At 34.9% G+C, this 19,452-nt stretch overlaps 1 protein-coding gene across 5 annotated transcripts in view; it reads left to right on the top strand.

The window, feature by feature from the left end:
- SCAPER (S-phase cyclin A associated protein in the ER) overlaps positions 1–19,452 on the top strand; it is a 518,574-nt gene that overhangs the window by 123,774 nt on the left and 375,348 nt on the right. For 4 of the 5 annotated variants that reach the window (XM_042941318.1, XM_042941313.1, XM_042941316.1 and 1 more), the window contains 7 exons: positions 709–971; positions 4,052–4,285; positions 6,890–7,060; positions 12,497–12,572; positions 12,778–12,895; positions 13,160–13,271; positions 16,740–16,880. In XM_042941318.1, the coding sequence (XP_042797252.1) occupies positions 709–971; positions 4,052–4,285; positions 6,890–7,060; positions 12,497–12,572; positions 12,778–12,895; positions 13,160–13,271; positions 16,740–16,880 (1,115 nt within the window). The remainder of the gene's footprint in view (positions 1–708; positions 972–4,051; positions 4,286–6,889; positions 7,061–12,496; positions 12,573–12,777; positions 12,896–13,159; positions 13,272–16,739; positions 16,881–19,452) is intronic. The other variant, XM_042941317.1, reaches the window with a different exon arrangement.

Below are 19,452 nucleotides of genomic sequence, written 5' to 3'. Positions count from 1 at the left end.
GGCAGAGAGAGAGGGACAGAGGATCCACAGCAGGCTCTGTGCTGACATACAGTCAAATGTATGGTATTAGTACTAGGATAGAGGAAAGAACTTGGACTTTTGAGGTAGGCCTATGTTTGGATTCTGAAAGATGGGGGTGGAGGGCAGTTTTTATGTAACCACTGGGACATGAACACCAGAACCAATTTGCCTAAACTTGCATCTTGGCTTTACCTTTACTGGGTGTGTGACCTTGGGGAAATTACTTATCCTCTCTTTGTCTCATTATTTTCAATGATAAATGGGGTAAGTGAAATGACAAATGATAAATTTTATCAATGATAAAATTGGGGTGATAGTATTGGTATTACAGGGTTGTTGTGGAGATTAAGAGTTACAATATGTAGACACTTGGAACAGTGCTAGCACACAGTACACACTATATAAATGTTTATTATTACTTTCTGACTCTGTGGCCTATGTCAGTCTTAATCTGAATCTCAGTTTTGTCATTTGTAAAACATGGAAAATCATACCAACCCCACAGTGTACTTGTATTAGACATTACATATGCACATACACACACTGCATCTTGTATAGTTAGTGTCATGTTTATATATTAGTTACACCTAATACGAATTTGATTGGAAAAAGTTTTTATTTTATAGGTTTTGAAAATTTTTATCATCTAAAGAAATCTTGATTTATTTCCTTCCCTCAATTGCATAGAACGGAAAGATGCTGAAGGATGGGAGACTGTTCAGAGGGGAAGGCCTGTTCGCTCACGATCAACAGCAGTGATGACAAAAGTTTCAGTAGCAACAGAAACATTAAGGTCAAAGGATGACAGTGATAAAGAAAATATACAACTTTTACCTGATGAAAGCATTGAGAAAGGTGAATTTGATGGAGATGGACCTTCTAATACTGTAGAATCTCGGTCCAAAGACTCATTACACTCTTGTGACCATCCTCTTGCTGAAAGAACCCAGGTAGTACATTCTGAAAATCCTTTTACTACATTTTTATAAGGGATATGTCTATGCCGGAATGTCTTATTTTCCTATTTTATTTTTAACTTTTTATTGTAAAAAAATTCAGATCTCCAGAAGAGTTGCAAGAATGAACAATGAACTCTCCTATACTCTTTACCTAGATTCACAGACTAACATTTGCCTCATTTTTTCTTTTTTCTTCTTTATTCATACTTACATGTCACACACATGTATACTAAACAATATGCAAACACCATAACCATTTACCTGCATTATAGCATGTATCTACAAAGAATAAAGAAACCCTTAACCATTTTAATTATAAAATTCAGGGAATTTGATATCTATATAGTATTTTCCTCTAATTTATAATTCATATCCATGTACCAGTAATTTCTTCATAGAATTTTTAAAATTTATTTATTTGTTTTGAGGGGGGAAAGGGCAGAGAGAGAGGGAGAGAGAGAGAACCCCAAGCAGACTCCACACTGGTAGTGAGGCGCCTGATGCGGGGCTTCAACTCATGAACTGTGAGATCATGACCTGAGCCGAAGTTGGATGCTTACCCAACTGAGCCATCCAGGTGCCCTTTCCTTCATAGAATTTTTTCTCTGAGCAGAGATCCAATCTAGAATCACACATTATAAATTCAGCTTTGTTTCTTTAACATCTTTCATCAGGGACAGTTTTTCAGTTTATCGTTGTTTTTCATGACATTAATGTTTTTGAAGAATACATTGCATTATTTTTTTTGTAGAATATCCTTCAGTTAGTTTATTATCCAAGTTAGCTTATGCATTTTTGACAGAAATAAAGTGATTGGCCTTAGTGTCACATCTAGAGGCATATATTAATTTTCCCAACTTTGTTGTTAATTTGAATTACTTGGTTTAAATGGTGGTCTACTGTTTAATTTGGAGTGTTATTAAAAATGTTGATGAAAGTAAGGATCATTTTGAACTTGCTCTCCTTTTACATCCTGCAATTCAAGTGTATAGTCATTTGCCAATATTTAATGTAATTCTTTAAAGATGATATTCTCAGTATTTCTGCTGTTAGTCCATTTGAAATTTATTTTACTTATTTGATGAAGGAATGCATTTTTTAGATATTTGTTTACATGAATATATATGTTCAATAGGCATAATTTTATGCAAAATGAAACATAAGAGATTCTTTATATGATACAGGGGCTAAGTAAAAATTTGTAAAATAGTTACATTATTTCTAAGTTTAGAATAGTATTTCTGCTTTAAAGTTTTCTCTTTTTACATGTAGGATATTTGTTTTTATTGGAAATTGTACTCAATTTCCATGTTTTTCTTCTTAATGATGATAATGGCTCTTAACTGTACATTGTTCCCGATGTTCTGTAACTCCTTAATGTATGTATGTTTTATGCCCATGTGAGATTGGAAGCTCCTTGTGAGGGGTATCTTATGTTGCCTTTAATTTACTGTATTATGGAGCAGAATCCTAGACACAGGAAATAATCAGTATTTTTGTTGGTTATACTTTTCAGAAACTTTTTAATGTAGGTAAACTTGGTATAAAAATCTTTTTGTATCACTTAACAGACCTGTAGCATTTTTGCTAACATGTATTTTAGCTATAAAACTTAACAATATAAAAATTACATTGGTTTTGCGTAATGAATAAACTTACATGATTTGGGATTTTAGGAATAATCCATACATACAACTTTTGAGTAATTTAACTATTGCTAAAATATTTCCATATAAAAAGTTCACTGCTCTTGGTGTCCAAGCTAATGATAATATTTGTTTTTTCCACTGTCATTCTAAAAATGGAAATAGCATATTGTATATTTTTTCAACATTATAGTTTAGCTTTGATTTTACTGTATAAATGATACTGATTTTTTAATAAACAGGGTTGACTATATTGTAAACATCAGTAATGCCAATATAAATATTGCCAAGAAGATTATAAACTATGGTGAATGATGTATAGATAATGTTGATAGTGATATAAACAATGAGATACAATTTAAATAATACCTACACTAAAATCAGTGCTTTGGGACACTAAGTTTTGACCAATAGTAGAATTTTTAAAGTAGTTTATAAGACTTGACCAAGTTTCATATTTATATAAATAATTAATCAAATTGGGAGCTTCATGGCCACTGCAATATTTATCTAATGTTTATTTAAATAGTGATGTGAGTGGGTTTGAAATTCACAATTTTAGATTTTAGTTCTACTTGTAGCTCATTACTCTGAGTATAATTGGAAAACACAGCACCATTCTTTCTGTACTCTGTTACAAAGTGGAAATAAAGACATGTTTCTATTTACTAAACTAGGAGGTTTTTAAAAAATGGGTATTTGGTTTAAGACAGTACTTTATTTGACTTAGATCATTTTCCTATTTTTGTTGGTTATGTGTTAAATATTTCTAAAGGGTAATGGGGGAGGATATTGAAATCTAAATAGGAATTGCTTGCTCAGATATACTATACTTTTTATGGTGTATTTTCTCTTTTAGATCTGAGAATTGGTATTGTGTACCATGTGGGTTTACAGGAAAGATACTTTGAGGTTTGTTAATGTTATCTTAAGGGAGCAACTGTCTTGTTATGAGTAAAATGCCCTGAAAGTATATATTTTGGTGAAAAGTGCCTTCATTTGATATTAGACAGACAATCTTTACAAAACCACATAAATACCTTTAGTTATTTGAATATAAGACAAACTATTATACTTGTGACTAGAATTTCTTTTGTGATGTATATAAAGTACTCATCAAGAATCAGCCTACTAAAAATAAAAATGTAATTGCAATATAGCTTAATAAAGCCAAACTTTCAATATAGCTTAATAAAGCTAAGCTTTCATAAAGCATTTCAGGTATTGCCCTGTACGTAGTAGGTGTGCAAATAAAATTTGTTCTGCTTAATGGTATTTTTTTTCCTTACACTTGAAACGTAGAAAAAAGACAAGTGAGTCGTCAGTCAGCCAGTCAGCTACTGCTTTAGTTGATAGGTGTATTATAATCATTTTTTCTACAATGGAGTAGTTTGTCTGATTCACTCTGTAAATGTGTTTTGTTAGTTCACAGTGAATACATTGGATGAGGTCAAGAGCTCTCGCAGTAGTACTTTACAAGACCATTCTCTGCGAACTTCTGAAATACCTGCTGTTCACATTGATACAGAATGTGTTTCAATTATTCAGCAAGCTGATATGCCTCCTTTGCAAGCAAATGACATATTTTCAGCAGAGAAAGCAGGGATAGAGAGTGAAATGGACCCTTCAGACATTTCAAATGTGAGTGCTGCTAACTTGGTAAGAACAACTTATCAGAATTCTGAGTAAATATATTAAAGAGGCATAAAACTTTAATAGTAATAAATTGTGTTACTTTACACTTTATAAAGTATTTTGTACATGTTATTTCTTTTTAATATTTTATTCTTATAGCAAGCTTTGAGATGCTTCTCATTTTGTAGAGGACGAAAATAAGATCGCCAAGTTAAATAACTGTTGCTAAAATCATTCATTTTGTGATTTGATCAAATGGTTTTTAGTCTGGCATTAAGAAACTAAACCAGTAACAATGAAGTCTTCCATGCAACGTCTAGCACTCTGATGGATGGAAAATGTTGCCTACTGGACTTTTAAAAATTCTCTTAATAGAGTTCTTTAGATAGCCTCTGTCATTTGCTTGGAGTTGGTCTTCAAGATGAAATTTATTTACCATCCCTATTGCAGAACCTTTAAAAATGTGTTGATTTGGAATTACAGTTTTATGCTTTTAGATGACTACTTATTTGTCCTCGTGTCTTTCTATTTCTCACTTTAGTAGTAAGATATATGACCTGAGGATAATCCAGAAAGGGTTATTCTAGTATAAAAGTAACTTTTAGAAGACATAGGCACACACAAAAAATTACTGAGAAAAATCATTCAAATCTTATTTTACTTTATTTTTATTTATTTTGAGAGAGAGAGAGCATGCATGTGTACAAGTGGGGGAGAGGCAGAGAGAGAGAGAGAGAGAGAGAGAGAGACCGAGACCCAAGCAAGCTCCACACTGTTGCAAGGCTTGATCTCACAAATCATGAGATCATGACCTGAGGTGAAATCAGTCATATGCTTAACCGACTGAGTCACCAAGGTGCCCCATCAAATTTTATTTTTTAAATGGCCACCGTATACTGTACTTTCCTTAAAAACTTAGTGCCTTATCATGCTGAAAGATGCTATTGACAGATGGTATTAGATCAAATTATGTATCTTAGAGAGATAATAACATTAGACACAGATGAAACTTGATAGGGGTTTGTATAAGGGAAAAATAAGGGCTCTATAGTAATAAGAAAAACATTTAAAAATTTAAGTAAGGAATAAAGAGAAAATTATATTTTAAGTTGGCTCTTTTAGTGTGACTGTTCTTAAAGGTGAAACATAATTATGGTCATGTAAGTACTAGGTTTAATATATGGGATAGAAATTGGTCATATTTATATTTTTTACTTGCATCATATTATTTATTTTGCTAATTGATTCTGTGAGAATCAAATTTCAGAAGAGGAAAAAGATCCCATACTTAAATAAGCACTAAATAGTTATTTAAAAATTCTTTCATCCATTTTATTTTGATCACATGTATAAATAAGCTTGTGGTAGAATATTAAAAACTCTTGGTTATTTTAAGGATCAAATTTACGTACTTTACATACTCTGCTTTTGATATGAATATTAGTATATTCTTAGAGTTCTTAGAGGAATTTTATTTTATTTATTTTATTTTTATTTTTTTATTTTTATTTTTTTTCAATATATGAAATTTATTGTCAAATTGGTTTCCATAGAGGAATTTGAATTAAACCAGATTTTAAAAATCTTTTGTGTTTGGATTTGTCTTGGTGGAGCTAAATCTTTGGATTGTTCTCCACATGTACCTCATTGTGTAGGTTCTCAGTGGGGGGTTGTAGAGAATTGCTGCCTGTGATGACAGAACTTTTTCTTTTCCTTCTCAATGCAGTAGTCCTGTAGCTAAAGGTAAATAATAATAATAATAATAATAATAATTCTTCCGTTATCTTATTCAACAGAAATTTTGGTAGAAAATGACTGTTCAAGGGGCACCTGGGTGGCTCAGTTGGTTAAGCGTCCTACTTTGGCTTAGGTTATGATCTCACAGCTAGTGAGATTGAGCCCCGCGTCAGGGGGCTGACAGCTCAGAGCCTGGAACCTGCTTTGGATTCTGTGTCTCCCTCTTTCTGCCACTTACGCAGCTCACACTCTTTCACTCTCTCAAAAATAAATAAACGTGAAAAAAATTTAATAGAAAATGACTGTTTGAACCTTTCTATTTAAGCTCAACTTTTGCCATTGTTGTAAAAAATGTGCTAATATAAAACCTAGCTACAGTGGATCTAGGTTTTTAAATTTACTAAAATTTCAAATTTTTTTTTTTTACAGTTTATTTATTTTGAGAGAGTGTGAGCTGGGGAGGGGCAGAGAGAGAGGGAGAGAGGGAAAATCCCAAGCAGGCTATATTCCTTTTATAGTGCTTTTCTTTTGTCTTAAAGATACTTGATCTACAACTGTTTTGAATTTTGGCACTCAAATGAAATTCATACTTTGACATTAATAATAATACCTGTTATTTGTATAACTTCACAGTTTCTCATACACAGCTGTCTCATGATGAAGGTAAGTCATGAATTACTGTACCATTTTATGGAATACAAAATAGGCTCTTGGTTTTAAGAAGCTTCCCAGTCACACAAGTAGCAAGTGGTTGAACTTATACTGAACCCCACATTTTATAATTCTAGATCAATGCTATTTTATGTATACTGTTGAGTGTGTCATTAGTACATAAAGAAATGATTACTTTCACTTAATTGATGATTCTTTTGTTTGTTTTTAACTTTATAGTCCATGGCAGAAGTTCTTGCTAAAAAAGAAGAGCTAGCAGATCGTCTAGAAAAGGCCAATGAAGAAGCTATTGCTAGTGCTATTGCTGAAGAGGAGCAGTTAACCAGAGAAATTGAAGCAGAAGAAAACAACGATATTAATATTGAAACTGACAACGACAGTGATTTTTCTGTGAGGTTTTATTTTTTAAATTAAAAATTTTTATTTTTTATTTTTATTTTTTTTTAAATTCCAGTATAGTAACATATAGTGTTGTATTAATTTCAGGTGTAATATAGTGATCACCCATTCTGTACATCTTTACTCAGTGCTCATCCTAAGTGTACCCTTAATCCCCATCACCTGTTTCACTCATTCCCCCCAGCTATCTCCCCTCTGATAGCTTTATTTTAAACGAGCACCCTCAGGTAAAGAAGGGTATTTTTTTTTTCCCAACAAGAGCATTTTTTATTTGAAGCATACTTCAGAATACATGATTCTAAAAGATATATTTAAAACATTCCATCCAAGAAAAATAGAACAGACATTTTTTTTAAGTATTCACAAAAGAATCCCAGAGACATAACAAATATTACAAATTTAAGAAGACTGAAATCGGGGCGCCTGGTGGCTCAGTTGGTTAAGTGTCCGACTTTGGTTCAGGTCACGATCTTTTAGTTCGTGGGTTTGAGCCCCGCATCAGGCTGTATGCTGACAGCTCAGAGCCTGGAGCCTGCTTCGTGCATTCTGTCTCCCTCTCTCTCTGCCCCTCTCTCCTGCTCGTACTCTGTCTCCCTCTTTCTCAAAAATAAATAAATAAATAAATAAATAAATAAATAAATAAATAAATAACATTAAAAAAAAAGACGGAAATCATACTAAGTATAATTTCCATTTACAATGGTACAAAACTAAAGATCAACAAAAAAACAAAGCTGGAAAATCTACAATGTAAATATTAAATATTTAATGTGTAAATATTAACACACCACTGCACAAGCAATGGGCCAAATAAGAAATCCAATGGCAAATTAAGATATGTCTTAAAACGGGCGCTTGGGTGGCTCAGTTGGTTGAGTATCCGACATTGGGTCAGGTCATGATCTCATGGTTCGTGAGTTCGGGCCCCACATCAGGCTCTGTGCTGACAGCTCAGAGCCTGGAGCCTGCTTCGGATTCTGTGTCTCCCTCTCTTTCTGCCCCTCCCCCACACACGTTCTCTCTCTGCCTCTCAAGAATAAAGAAAACTAATTAAAAAAAATTTAAAACAAAAGAAAAACAAAACACAATATTCTGTAACCTATGGGATGCAGCAAAAAGCAAATGTTAGATGCTAGATGCTATAAATGCTTGTATTAAGAAAAAGTGTTGGGGCACCTGGGTGGCTCAGTCGGTTAAGCATCCGACTTCAGCTCAGGTCACGATCTCACGGTCTGCGAGTTCGAGCCCCGCGTCGGGCTCTGGGCTGATGGCTCAGAGCCTGGAGCCTGCTTCCGATTCTGTGTCTCCCTCTCTCTCTGCCCCTCCCCTGTTCATGCTGTGTCTCTCTCTGTCTCAAAAATAAATAAACGTTAAAAAAAAAAAGTGTTGAAGTAAACAACATTATATCACAAGGAACTAGGAAAAGAGGAGACTTAGGTGAAATTTAGTAGAGGAAGGAAATAACAAAGAAAAATCAGAAGTAGAGACCAGAGTAAACAATAATATAACATTGAAAGTCATGACTGGTTTTTCCAAAAAAAAAAAAAAAAGGAAATAAAATTGGCAATACTTTACATTAACTAAGAAAAAGGAGAGAAGACACATAAGCCAAAATGAAAAATAGAAGAGAAAACAATACAACAGATGATAACAGATTACTATGATTATATATTAATAAATCAAATAACTAGAAGAAAACCAAACAAACAAAATTCCTAAAAACGTACAAGTTACCAAGATTGAGTCATGAATCTTGAATCCAAGAAGTAGGAAATCTTCTTAGACCAATAACAAAAATGAAAGTTGAATTGGGAATCAAAACTCTGAGCACAGAAAAGTCTAAGACCACATGGTTTCATTGGTGGAATTCTATCAAACATTAAAAAAAAAAAATGACAATATTTACCAAATCTCATAAATAATGGAAGAGAGGAAACATATTCAAAATCATTCCACGAGGCCAGTACTGTTCTGATACCAAAGCAGGATAAAGACAATACAAGAAAAAAAAGTCTAGTTTGTCCCATATAAGTATTGCTACTTGGACTGTATTTTGACATCCATTTGAGTGATAAATGTTTCTCCACTCCCTCACTTTCAATCTTCAGGTGTCTTTAGGTCTAAAATGAGTCTCTTGTAGGCAGCATATAGAGGGGTCTTATTTTTTTAATCCCTTCTGACACCCTATGTCTTTTGATTGGAGCATTTGGTCCATTTACATTCAAAGTAATTATTGATAGATATGTATTTATTGCCATTTTATTACTTGTTTTGTTGTTTTTAATGGAGATTTCCTCTGATCCTTTCTTGCCTTTGTCACTTTTGGTCTTTGTACTCAAAGAGTCCCCTTTAATATTTATTGCGGGGAAATAATATTTATTTAATATATAAATAAATAATATATATTTAATATAATAATATAATATTTAATATATTTAATTTAATATTTAATATATTTAATAAATAAATAATATTTATTTAATAGTCCCCTTTAATATTTATTGCAGGTTTAGTGGTCATGAACTCCTTTAATTTTTGTTTGGGAAGCTGTGTATCTCCCCTTTTATTCTGAATGATAGCCTTGCAGGATAGAGTATTCTTGGCTGCAGACTTTTTCCATTTAGCACATTGAATGGAGCATGCCACTTACTTCTGGCTTGCCAGGTTTCTGTGGAGAGATCTATTGCTAACCTGATGGGTGGTCTTTTGTAAATTAAGGACTTCTTTTGTCTTGCTGCTTTTAGGATTTTTTCTTTCACTGTATTTTAAAATTTGATTACAATATGTCTTGGTGTTGGCCCGCTTTTGATGATTTTGATCAGAGTTCCCTGTGCTCCTGGATCTTGATGTCTGTTTCCTTTCCCAGATTACGGAAATTTTCTGCTGTTATTTCTTGAAATAACATTTTCTGCTTTCTGGGACTCCTCTGATATGAATGTCTTTATATTTGATGGGGTCACTGAGTTCCCTAAGTCTATTCTTGTGCTGCATAATTATTCTTTCTTTTGTTCAGCTTCATTATTGTTGATTATTTTATCTTTTAGGTCACTAGTTCATTCCTCTGCTTCTTCCAGTCTGCTGTTCAATGCATCAAGCCTGTTTCCAATCTCATTTATTTCATTCATCTCTGGTTGATTTTTTTTTTTAAACTCTTTTATCTCTGTTGTAAGGAGACATCTCACTGATGTCTTCTATTCTTTTCTCAAGCCCAGTGAGTATCTTTATGATTATTGCTTTAAATTCTCCATCAGGCATGTTACTTATATCTGTTTTGCCTTATCTTGTTTTCATTTGGGATAAATTCCTCTGTCTTGGCATTTTATCTGGTATCTGCCTTCTTCTCTGTGTTAGAAAAGCCAGTTATGTCTCCTTCTCCTGAAAGTAATGGCCTTATGTACTGCCCAGGGCCTGGCGCTTCAGGGATTGGCTCTGGTGTGTGCTATACATGCTTTACTGTTGTGTTTTGGCTGCTCTGTCCTTTAGGCCAGTTGTCTGTAGAGCCTCTCCTTGCCTGCTGAGGGCAGTGTTTGGTCCCTGGCCTGAATGTGGTAAGTTTTAACTAGATGTGCTCTGGTGTGTTTGTGCATTAAGACCTGACACCAACTCCACCAGAACCAAGGTCTTGTAGAACTCTCTGGTCAGGAGATGTGGTGTGGGCAGGGGTTTGTGCTGTTTTTCTGGGAGAGGGACTCACCACACTAGGGCTGAGGCAAGCTTGACTGAGAAGGGCAGTCCTGCTAGAGCACAGATGTGTGGGACTTGGTGGAAGCAAGTTAGGCAGCCAGTGTTGGCGCTGAGCTGCTTCCCTCAGATGGCCTTGTGTTCATGCTGAGGGGTGTTGGAGGGAAATGGTTTCAGCCAGCTCCTTTGTTCCTGGACAGCAGTCTCCATGAATGTTGCCTCTCTGGGAAACACTCCTAGAATAGGGAATAATCTCACCACTGTGTGCCCCAGCTGTTCTTCAGATCACTGTTTCCACACTGACTGTCCCTGGGGTTGTTTGCTTGCCTCCTCTCCAGGAGCGGGGTTGTGCCCTCCGGGCTCTATCCCAGCTAAGCCTGCTGACCTTTAAAACTCTAACGTTTAAACCCTACTGGTTTCAAGAGCTCAGAAAATTCAGTCCCTCTCTGTTTCCAAGCTAGTGGCTTCCAAGCTAGTGGCTTTGGGGAAACGTTCTCCTTGTGTGTTCCTGGGCTTGTCTTTTTCTCTCGCCCTTCCTCGCGACCACAGCTCCTTCCTCTCTGCAGCACCCATGATCTGTTTCTCCCCTAACCCATGTCTGCACTTCCTACTTTCTTTGGTATGGCCTCTTCTCTCTTTACTTGTGGAGTATGTCCTGTCTTCAGGGTGATTTCAGGGGTATTTAGGATGATTTGATAGTTACCTAGTTGTGTTCCTGGGACAAGATGAGCCTAGGGTCTTCCTACTTCACTGCCATTTTGGGTTCTTTCTGAGAGCTTTCAGAATTTTTTGCATAATTGTTCAAAAATTACATTTAGAAATAAAATTCTTAGGGCCAGAAGGACTTAGAGTTCATACAAAAACAATAGGAAATCATTTTTTAGCACTTTAACCATTACAGAGTATTTTTTAAAATTTTTCTAATGTTTATTTTTGAGAGAGAGAGAGAGAGAGACAGAGCATGAGCAGTGGAAGAGCAGAGAGAGTGGGAGACACAGAATCCGAAGCAGGCTCCAGGCTCTGAGCTGTCAGCACAGAGCCTGATGTGGGGCTTGAACCCATAAACCGTGAGATCATGACCTGAGCCAAAGTCGGACAGTTAACTGACTGAGCCATCCAGGCGCCCCACAGAGTATTTTTGTATATAATGCAACTGACAAGTTGGAAGTTGTTATTTTCATTTTACAAATCAAGAAATTGAATCTTGGAAAAAGTAAGAACTCAGCATTACTCACATTTTAATTGCAGAGGCTGAAATAGAATCTAAGGTATTTACTTTTTTTCTGTTCCACTAATAAAAAGCAAATGATACATACGTTGCTATCACTAAGCATTCAGGATATGTATGTTGATAAGAGGGATTTCTTCAGAATGAAAGTAACTGTAAATGTTTTAAATATTTTTCTATTAATTTTTAATGCCCAGTGAATAATCTTGAGCTCTTCTGAGGTATACTATGAGTACGGCAGAGTTATATAGTATCAGGCCAATATGTTTCTTTTAAATTTACTTGATTTGTCTCTGCTGTTAATAACAAGTAGGTTTGTCTTCCTCTTAAAATATATAGACTGTATAGTATTTTAACTTGGTGATTATTGTAACTACAAGAGGTATATAGCTTTTTTCTGGTTTTGAACTGTTTGTTAAATTCTTACTAACAGGTAAGAAAATTACATCTACAGTTCATTTTTAAGGTGATAATTGTGTTCAAATATTTGTTTTTCACTCTTCCTTATTACATTTTAGGCCAGCATGGGCAGTGGGAGTGTATCTTTCTGTGGTATGTCTATGGATTGGAATGATGTCCTTGCAGATTATGAAGGTATTGTGTGTGTATGCCTGTGTGCATTGTCTGTGTGCAGCTAAAAGGGTTTAAAATAGATTATCTTATTACGTGGAGTTTATATGTGTAAAATAAATAATTTACAGTGGGAATGCTGATGCCTTTTAAAAGCCTGTTCTCAAATGTTGGTTTTATAGAACTGTGTGGTTAAACAGTAATGGTGGTTTTCTTTTTTTCTGGGCAGCTCGTGAAACTTGGCGCCAAAATACATCCTGGGGGGATATTGTAGAGGAGGAACCTGCTAGACCTCCAGGCCATGGAATTCACATGCATGAAAAACTTTCCTCACCATCTCGTAAAAGGTCTGGCCTTTGAAAATTAATTTGAAATGTTTCACAAGAGGGAAACTGACTAGTCTTTAGTAAAATTGCTATACAACATTTTAAGGCATATTATTCATGATAGTTACAGATCTATTAAAAAGTGACAGTGTTTTCCTGAAATGTTAAGCCAAAATTAGTTGTGTGTACTTCCTGTATTTATTTTAAGAATGTTGAAGACTAAAAATATTTTTGGCTTTATCATGTAAACATTTGTGTCTTCTATCCATTTGTTTGTGTTAATAGAACAATTGCAGAATCTAAGAAAAAACATGAAGAAAAACAAATGAAAGCACAGCAGCTAAGGGAAAAGTTACGTGAAGAGAAAACATTAAAGCTTCAGAAATTATTAGAAAGGGTGAGTTTTTAATATTTAGAAAATTTTGACAGCCTTAAATTGATGGACTCATTTTTAACTTGACTATTTTTTGGGTCTAAGAGAAGCTAGCAGAACTATAAAAATTAAATTTTCTGGGAAACAAAAGCATTTCTACCTATTGATTTACAGAAGGGTACCTGCAAAAAAGAAAAAAAAATTGACATTTATAAATTAGCTAGTAAATTGATGTTTGCAGAGTTGGCATGGATTATTGAAGTTGCACTTTGTCCTTTGTTGTTTTCATTGGGGCGTTTCTTCGGGGAGTCTTGTGGACAATGTAGGATGAGTTGGTAGGATAGTTTTGAGCTTCAGATGATCAGGTTTGAATAAGTTGGGGCACTAATTGAATTTATAAAGAGATTTTTAGAATATTTAGAGCAGTGCAACTTCTGATCAGTGTGATATAGTAGAAAGAACATGGGATTTGGAGATGGCCAAGCAGGGTTCAAATCCTGGTTTTACCACATAATAAAATATGATGCACTGGGCAAGTTACTTGACAATATTACATTTCAGTTTCTTTCTTTCTTTTTCAAATTAAAAAGAATTTTTTATGTTTATTTATTTATTTTTAGTGAGAGAGAGAGAGAGCGCGCTCACAAGCTGGTGAGGGGCAGAGAGAGAGGGAGAGAGAAATCCCAAGTAGGCTCCACACTGTCAGTATAGAGCCCTGTGCAGGGCTTGAACTCACAAACTGTGAGATCATGACCTGAGCCAAAACCAAGAGACGGACGCTTAACCAACTGAACTACCCAGGCACCCTTCAGCTTCTTTATTTTTAAAATGAAAATTTTAATTATTAACATGATGTGATGATTAAATATGGCAAGTGTGTATAACAATGGCATAGTATTAGGATGGCTGATGCTCAGTGTCTGGTCATTCTTACTGTTATGTCAACGTGGCAAATATAGGCAAATATTGTATTAGTTAAATGTGCTATATAACAAAAGACCTCAAAACTTAGCCACTGAAAACAGATGTTTATCACATTATATGTGGGCAAGAGAACCAAGAGTGGCTTGCCTAGTGATTTTTATTCAGAATCTCTCATGAATTTGCAGTCATGCTGTCATTTGGAGCTACAGGATCTACTTCTGGACTCACTCATGTGGTTGTAGGCAGGCCTCAGGTCCTCTTTAGCAGTTGGCTGTAGACTTCAGTTGTTTGCCATGTGGGCCTTTTCATAGCCCAAGTGTCCTTATGACATAGCCCCTGGCTTCCCCACAGAAAGTAATCCAGGAGGAAGGGAGGAAAGGAGAAGGGGACAAAGACAAAGAGAGAGAAGGAAAGAACAAATGAGCTGCCAAATTCGAAGCTGCCCTTGCCTCTTATAACCTAATCCTGGAAGTGATAAACCATCACTTTTGCTGTATTCTGTTGGTTGCAATCCTGGTACAGTGCGGGAGGGAATTAGACAAGGATCTGAGTACCAGGTGGCTGGATGGTTGGGAGCCATCTTGGAGTCTGTGTACTTCAAGTACCTAAAACAACATGACAAAAGATGTGTGACTGTCACAGTATATGGGAACTCCTTTGTTACCTTCTAGTACTAGAAAAGAGTACTAATATGCATAGGTTAAAATATTATTTGCATTGGGGTGCCTGGCTGGCTCAGTCGATGGAGCATATGAGTGACTCTTAATCTTGGGGTTCTGAGTTCAAGCCCAATGTTGTATGTAGAGATTGCTTAAAAATAAAATCTTGGGGTGCCTGGGTGGTTCAGTCAATTAAACATCTGACTTTGGCTTAGATCATGATCTCACGGTTCGTGGGTTCTAGCCCCAGCCTTGGGCTCTGTGCTGACAGGTCAGAGCCTGGAGCCTGCTTCAGATTCTGTGTCTCCCTCTCTCTCTGCCCCTCCCTCGTTTTCTCTCTCTCTCTCAAAAAAAAAAAAAAAAAAAAAACATTTAAAAATAAAAGCTAAAAAAATATATTATTTACGTTACTTATAATGTGTAATTTAAATTTAGGAGAGATAGTTGGACCAAATAATCCCAATATTTTTAAAAAATGAGGTGTGGTATAAGATTCTCTTTAGTACAGTAGAAAAGTTGATTGGGAAAAGAAGGAAATCTGTGATTTTTCTCTTTACCTAATTATTTTATTTTATTTTATTTTATTTTATTTTATTTTATTTTATTTTATTTTGAGAGAGTGTGAGTGGGGGAGAAGGGCAGAGGAAAAGAGAGAGAGAATATATATTTTTTTAGTGTTTATTTACTTAGAGTGAGCATGAGTGCGGAAAGGTCAGAGAGAGAGAGAGAGAGAGAGAGAGAGAGACAGAGAATCCCAAGCAGCTTGCCACTGCCAGCGCAGAGCACAATGCAGGGCTTGAACCCATGAACTGTGAGACCATGACCTGAGCTGAAATCAAGAGTCAGATGCTTAACCAACTAAGTCACCCAGGCACCCTGAGAGAGACAGAGAGAGAGAGAGAGAGAGAGAGAGAGAGAGAATCTTAAGCAGACTCCATGCTCAGCACAGAACCTGACACAGAGCTTGATCCCACGACCCTGGGATCATAACCTGAGGCAAAATCAAGAGTTGGATGCTCAAATGACTGAGCCACCTGGGTGCCCCTCTTTACCCGAATCTTAAGAATTTGTCATTATTATTATTTTGATCATTCAGAATCAATAAATCAAAATGAAAAACTGCATGTTGTAGGATTCTATAAGAGTTAATGTATTATTTAATGTCAGCTTTAGAGAAATGCTGTAACACAACTACAACTTCACCTCTTACTGTGTTTTTCAGGCAGGAAAAATTATATAGTTTAATTTCTTACATATATATATGTAATCTCCAAGTATTCCTGCAAACAGAATAATAAATTCTTGAAATTGTACAAGACGTTAGAGGTTGTACAACTGGTACAACCTGGTTTAATTTTTACATTAATTTTAATGATAAATCCCACCTTCCTTTTATATAATAGGTTGTTATTTCAACACTGTTTTACATATGTGGTCTCATCTGATCACCAGAATTCTTTGTGGGTCACAGAACTAAACATACTGAATCCCATTTTACAGGTGTGAAAACTGAATCTAGGAGAGGTGAAGTGCTGTTTCCAGCGTCACATTACCAATAATTTGCTGAGCAAGGGCTTTAAAGATCTGTGGTCTAGCTCTTAATCCAGTGCTGTTTCTGCATTATACTTTTTGAGGTTGTTAAAATGCATAATTATGTAGCTAAAATTCAACTTCAGTTGAATGCTATTCCCACTCATGTTGAGCCAGCATTTGATTTTAGCTAGCAGGTGACCAAAGTATATTATGAACTCAAGCAGTCTGGCTTCCTAGTCTGTGTTCTCAATCATTAGTCATGCTCCTTTAGGTCTTTCTGGGTTCTAGAATTTATCATTCCGAAGCTGTTTATCAGTTTTCCCTTCTGTTAAATTACTATGTATGCTGAAATTAATGATATGATAACTCTGTATAGGAGAAAGATGTCCGAAAGTGGAAGGAAGAATTATTAGATCAACGACGCAGGATGATGGAAGAGAAATTACTTCATGCTGAATTTAAACGAGAGGTGCAGTTACAAGCAATTGTTAAAAAAGCACAAGAGGAAGAAGCTAAGGTATATCTTAGGTGCTTTGAACATTGAATTAGTTACCCAAGTACTTTTTTTCAGTTGTTAATATGAGAAGTAATATTTATGAAGTGTTTATTCTGTGCCAGAATAACAGGCTCACTAAAACTTATTAGGTGCAATATCATATACTTATGGTAATCCTGTGAGATGTATATTATGTTTTTACAGCTTTTTTTGAGGTGCAATTGACAGACAATAAATAGCACATATGTAAAGCTTCAATTTGATGAGTTTTGACATGTATATATTCCTGAAACCATCAGCACAGTGAAGATAATAAACAGTTCCATCACCCTCAGAAGTTTGTTCATTCTTCTTTGTATTCATTCCTTCCTCCAACTCTGTTACTGTGCAATTGCTGATCTGTTTTTTGTCATTATAGATGTTAGCAGTTTCTAGAATTTTATATGAATGGAATCGTACAGTATGTATTCTTTTCCTCTGGCATCTTTCACTCAACATAGTTATTTTGAATGTAATCCATACTGTTGTGTATATCAGTTCCTTTTCATTGCTGAGAAGTGTATCATTGTATAGAAATACCATAATTTGTTAATCCAGTCACCTGTTGATGGGTATTTGCTTACTTTCTAATTTTTGGCCATTATAGATCTAGGTGCTGTGAATCATCATGTGTAAATCTTTGTGCACATGTGTGCTTTCATTTTCTTGGGTGAATACCTAAGAATGAATTAGCAGAGCATCATGATAGGTTCATGTTGAACTTTTGAAGAAACAGTTTTCCAAAATGGTTATTATATAAGTTTCCCCTACTATCTGAAAGTAGAGTGTTCCTATGAAACCTTTTGTAACCTGAAATGCCATAAAGATGCAATTACCATTAATTTATATGGAAAAAAATTTGAGCATTCCCAGACCCCAAAATAACCTCTTTTAGTCTTTTCTGATATGTTAGAACACATCTTGCTAATGGATGCACAAAATAAATTGAGATAAAGCACAGATGTTCACACAGTTCAAAACTATGGTGGCCTAAAGCTGAGATGGTGAGTGTAGCTCCTGGAGAATAAGTGTGGCAGTCCACTCTCTCTCACTCTTTGGGGTGTGCTAGCTCTGTAATGGCTCCCTGTAAAACACTGAATATAGTTTTTGCTTTTTGCCTTTTTTCATTAAGCAGAAATTCTCTTTGGATTTCTTTTCTTTTGGTTAGGGAAAACAAGTATAATGTAGGTCTCTTGTAAAAGCGAAGTGGTGTAATGAAAACTTTTGGAAAGCAGGGGATTTTTGTAGTAGTAGACATTCTTACCAGCTGTGGATGAGGGTTCTAATTAACCACATTTTCACCAACATTTGACACGATTACACACTGTAATTTTAGCCATGTAAGTTTACTATGTGTGTACAGTATTTCATTTGGTTTTAATTTTCATTTTTGAACATCTTTTTATGTGCTTATTTCATATCTTTAGCTCTTGTTTGGTGAAATGTTTGTTCAAATATCTTGTACATTTATTAAAGTTGGACTGTTTTATTGTTGAGTTTTTTCAGCTTTACTGAGGTATAATTGACAAATGGTAAGGTATATAAAGTATACAACATGATGATTTGATATCCATATACATTGTGAAAGGATTCCTCTCATCAAGTTAAATAATGCATCCATCACCTCACATGTTTATCTTTTATGCGTGTCTGTGAGTGAGAGAGAGAACATTTAAGTTCTATTCTCTTAGCATATTTCAATTAGTGTTATCAACTGTAGTTACTGTGTTATGCATTAGATCTTCAGGACTTATTCTTCTTATAACTGAAAGTTTATACCTTTTTACTAACCTCTCCCTATTTCTTTCTCTACCCTTAGCCCCTGGCAGCCACTTTTCTACTCTCTATTTTTATGAGTTCAACTTTTTTTTTAGATTCCATATTTAAGTGATACCATGCAGCATTTGTCTTTCCTTGTCTTGTTCATTTAACTTAGCATATTGCCCTCCAGTTTTATCCACATTGTCACAAATGAAAAGATTTCTTAGAGGACTTTATGTATTTTAGATACTAAGATCTATGTTTTGCAGATACTTCCTCGCAGACCTTAGATTGCCTTTTCTTTTTCTTGAAAGTATCTTTTGAAGTTTTAAAAATTGATCAAGTCCAATATATTAACTTTTTTTTTCTGTACCATGTGTCTTTTGTGTCCTATTTAAAAAATCTTTACCTGAATTTAAGGTCACTAAGATTTTTCTCTTAATTTTTTTTTGTAGGAGTTTTAAATTTTACAATGACATCTGTGTCCTCTTTTGAATTAAATTTTGTATCTGGTGCGAGATAGGGTTGAGGTTCATATTTTCATAGGGATATCTAATATTCAAGTACCAGTTGAAAAGATTGTCCTTTTTACGTTGAATTGCCTTAGGACCCTTGTTGAAAGCTATTTGCCATATACTGTATGGGTTTGTTTCTATTTTGTTTCATTTGTCTCGATGCCTTTTTTTATGCCAATGCCATTTTATCTTGATTACTGTTATAATATCCTGTTACATTGATACATGTCTCTTTAGTGCTTTGAAGTTTTTAGTATGCAAAAAGCCTTTCAACTCAT

This window comes from Panthera leo, chromosome B3 (genome assembly GCF_018350215.1).
Source record: "Panthera leo isolate Ple1 chromosome B3, P.leo_Ple1_pat1.1, whole genome shotgun sequence".
NCBI lineage: Eukaryota > Metazoa > Chordata > Mammalia > Carnivora > Felidae > Panthera > Panthera leo.
This window is presented reverse-complemented; position numbering and strand designations above follow the sequence as displayed.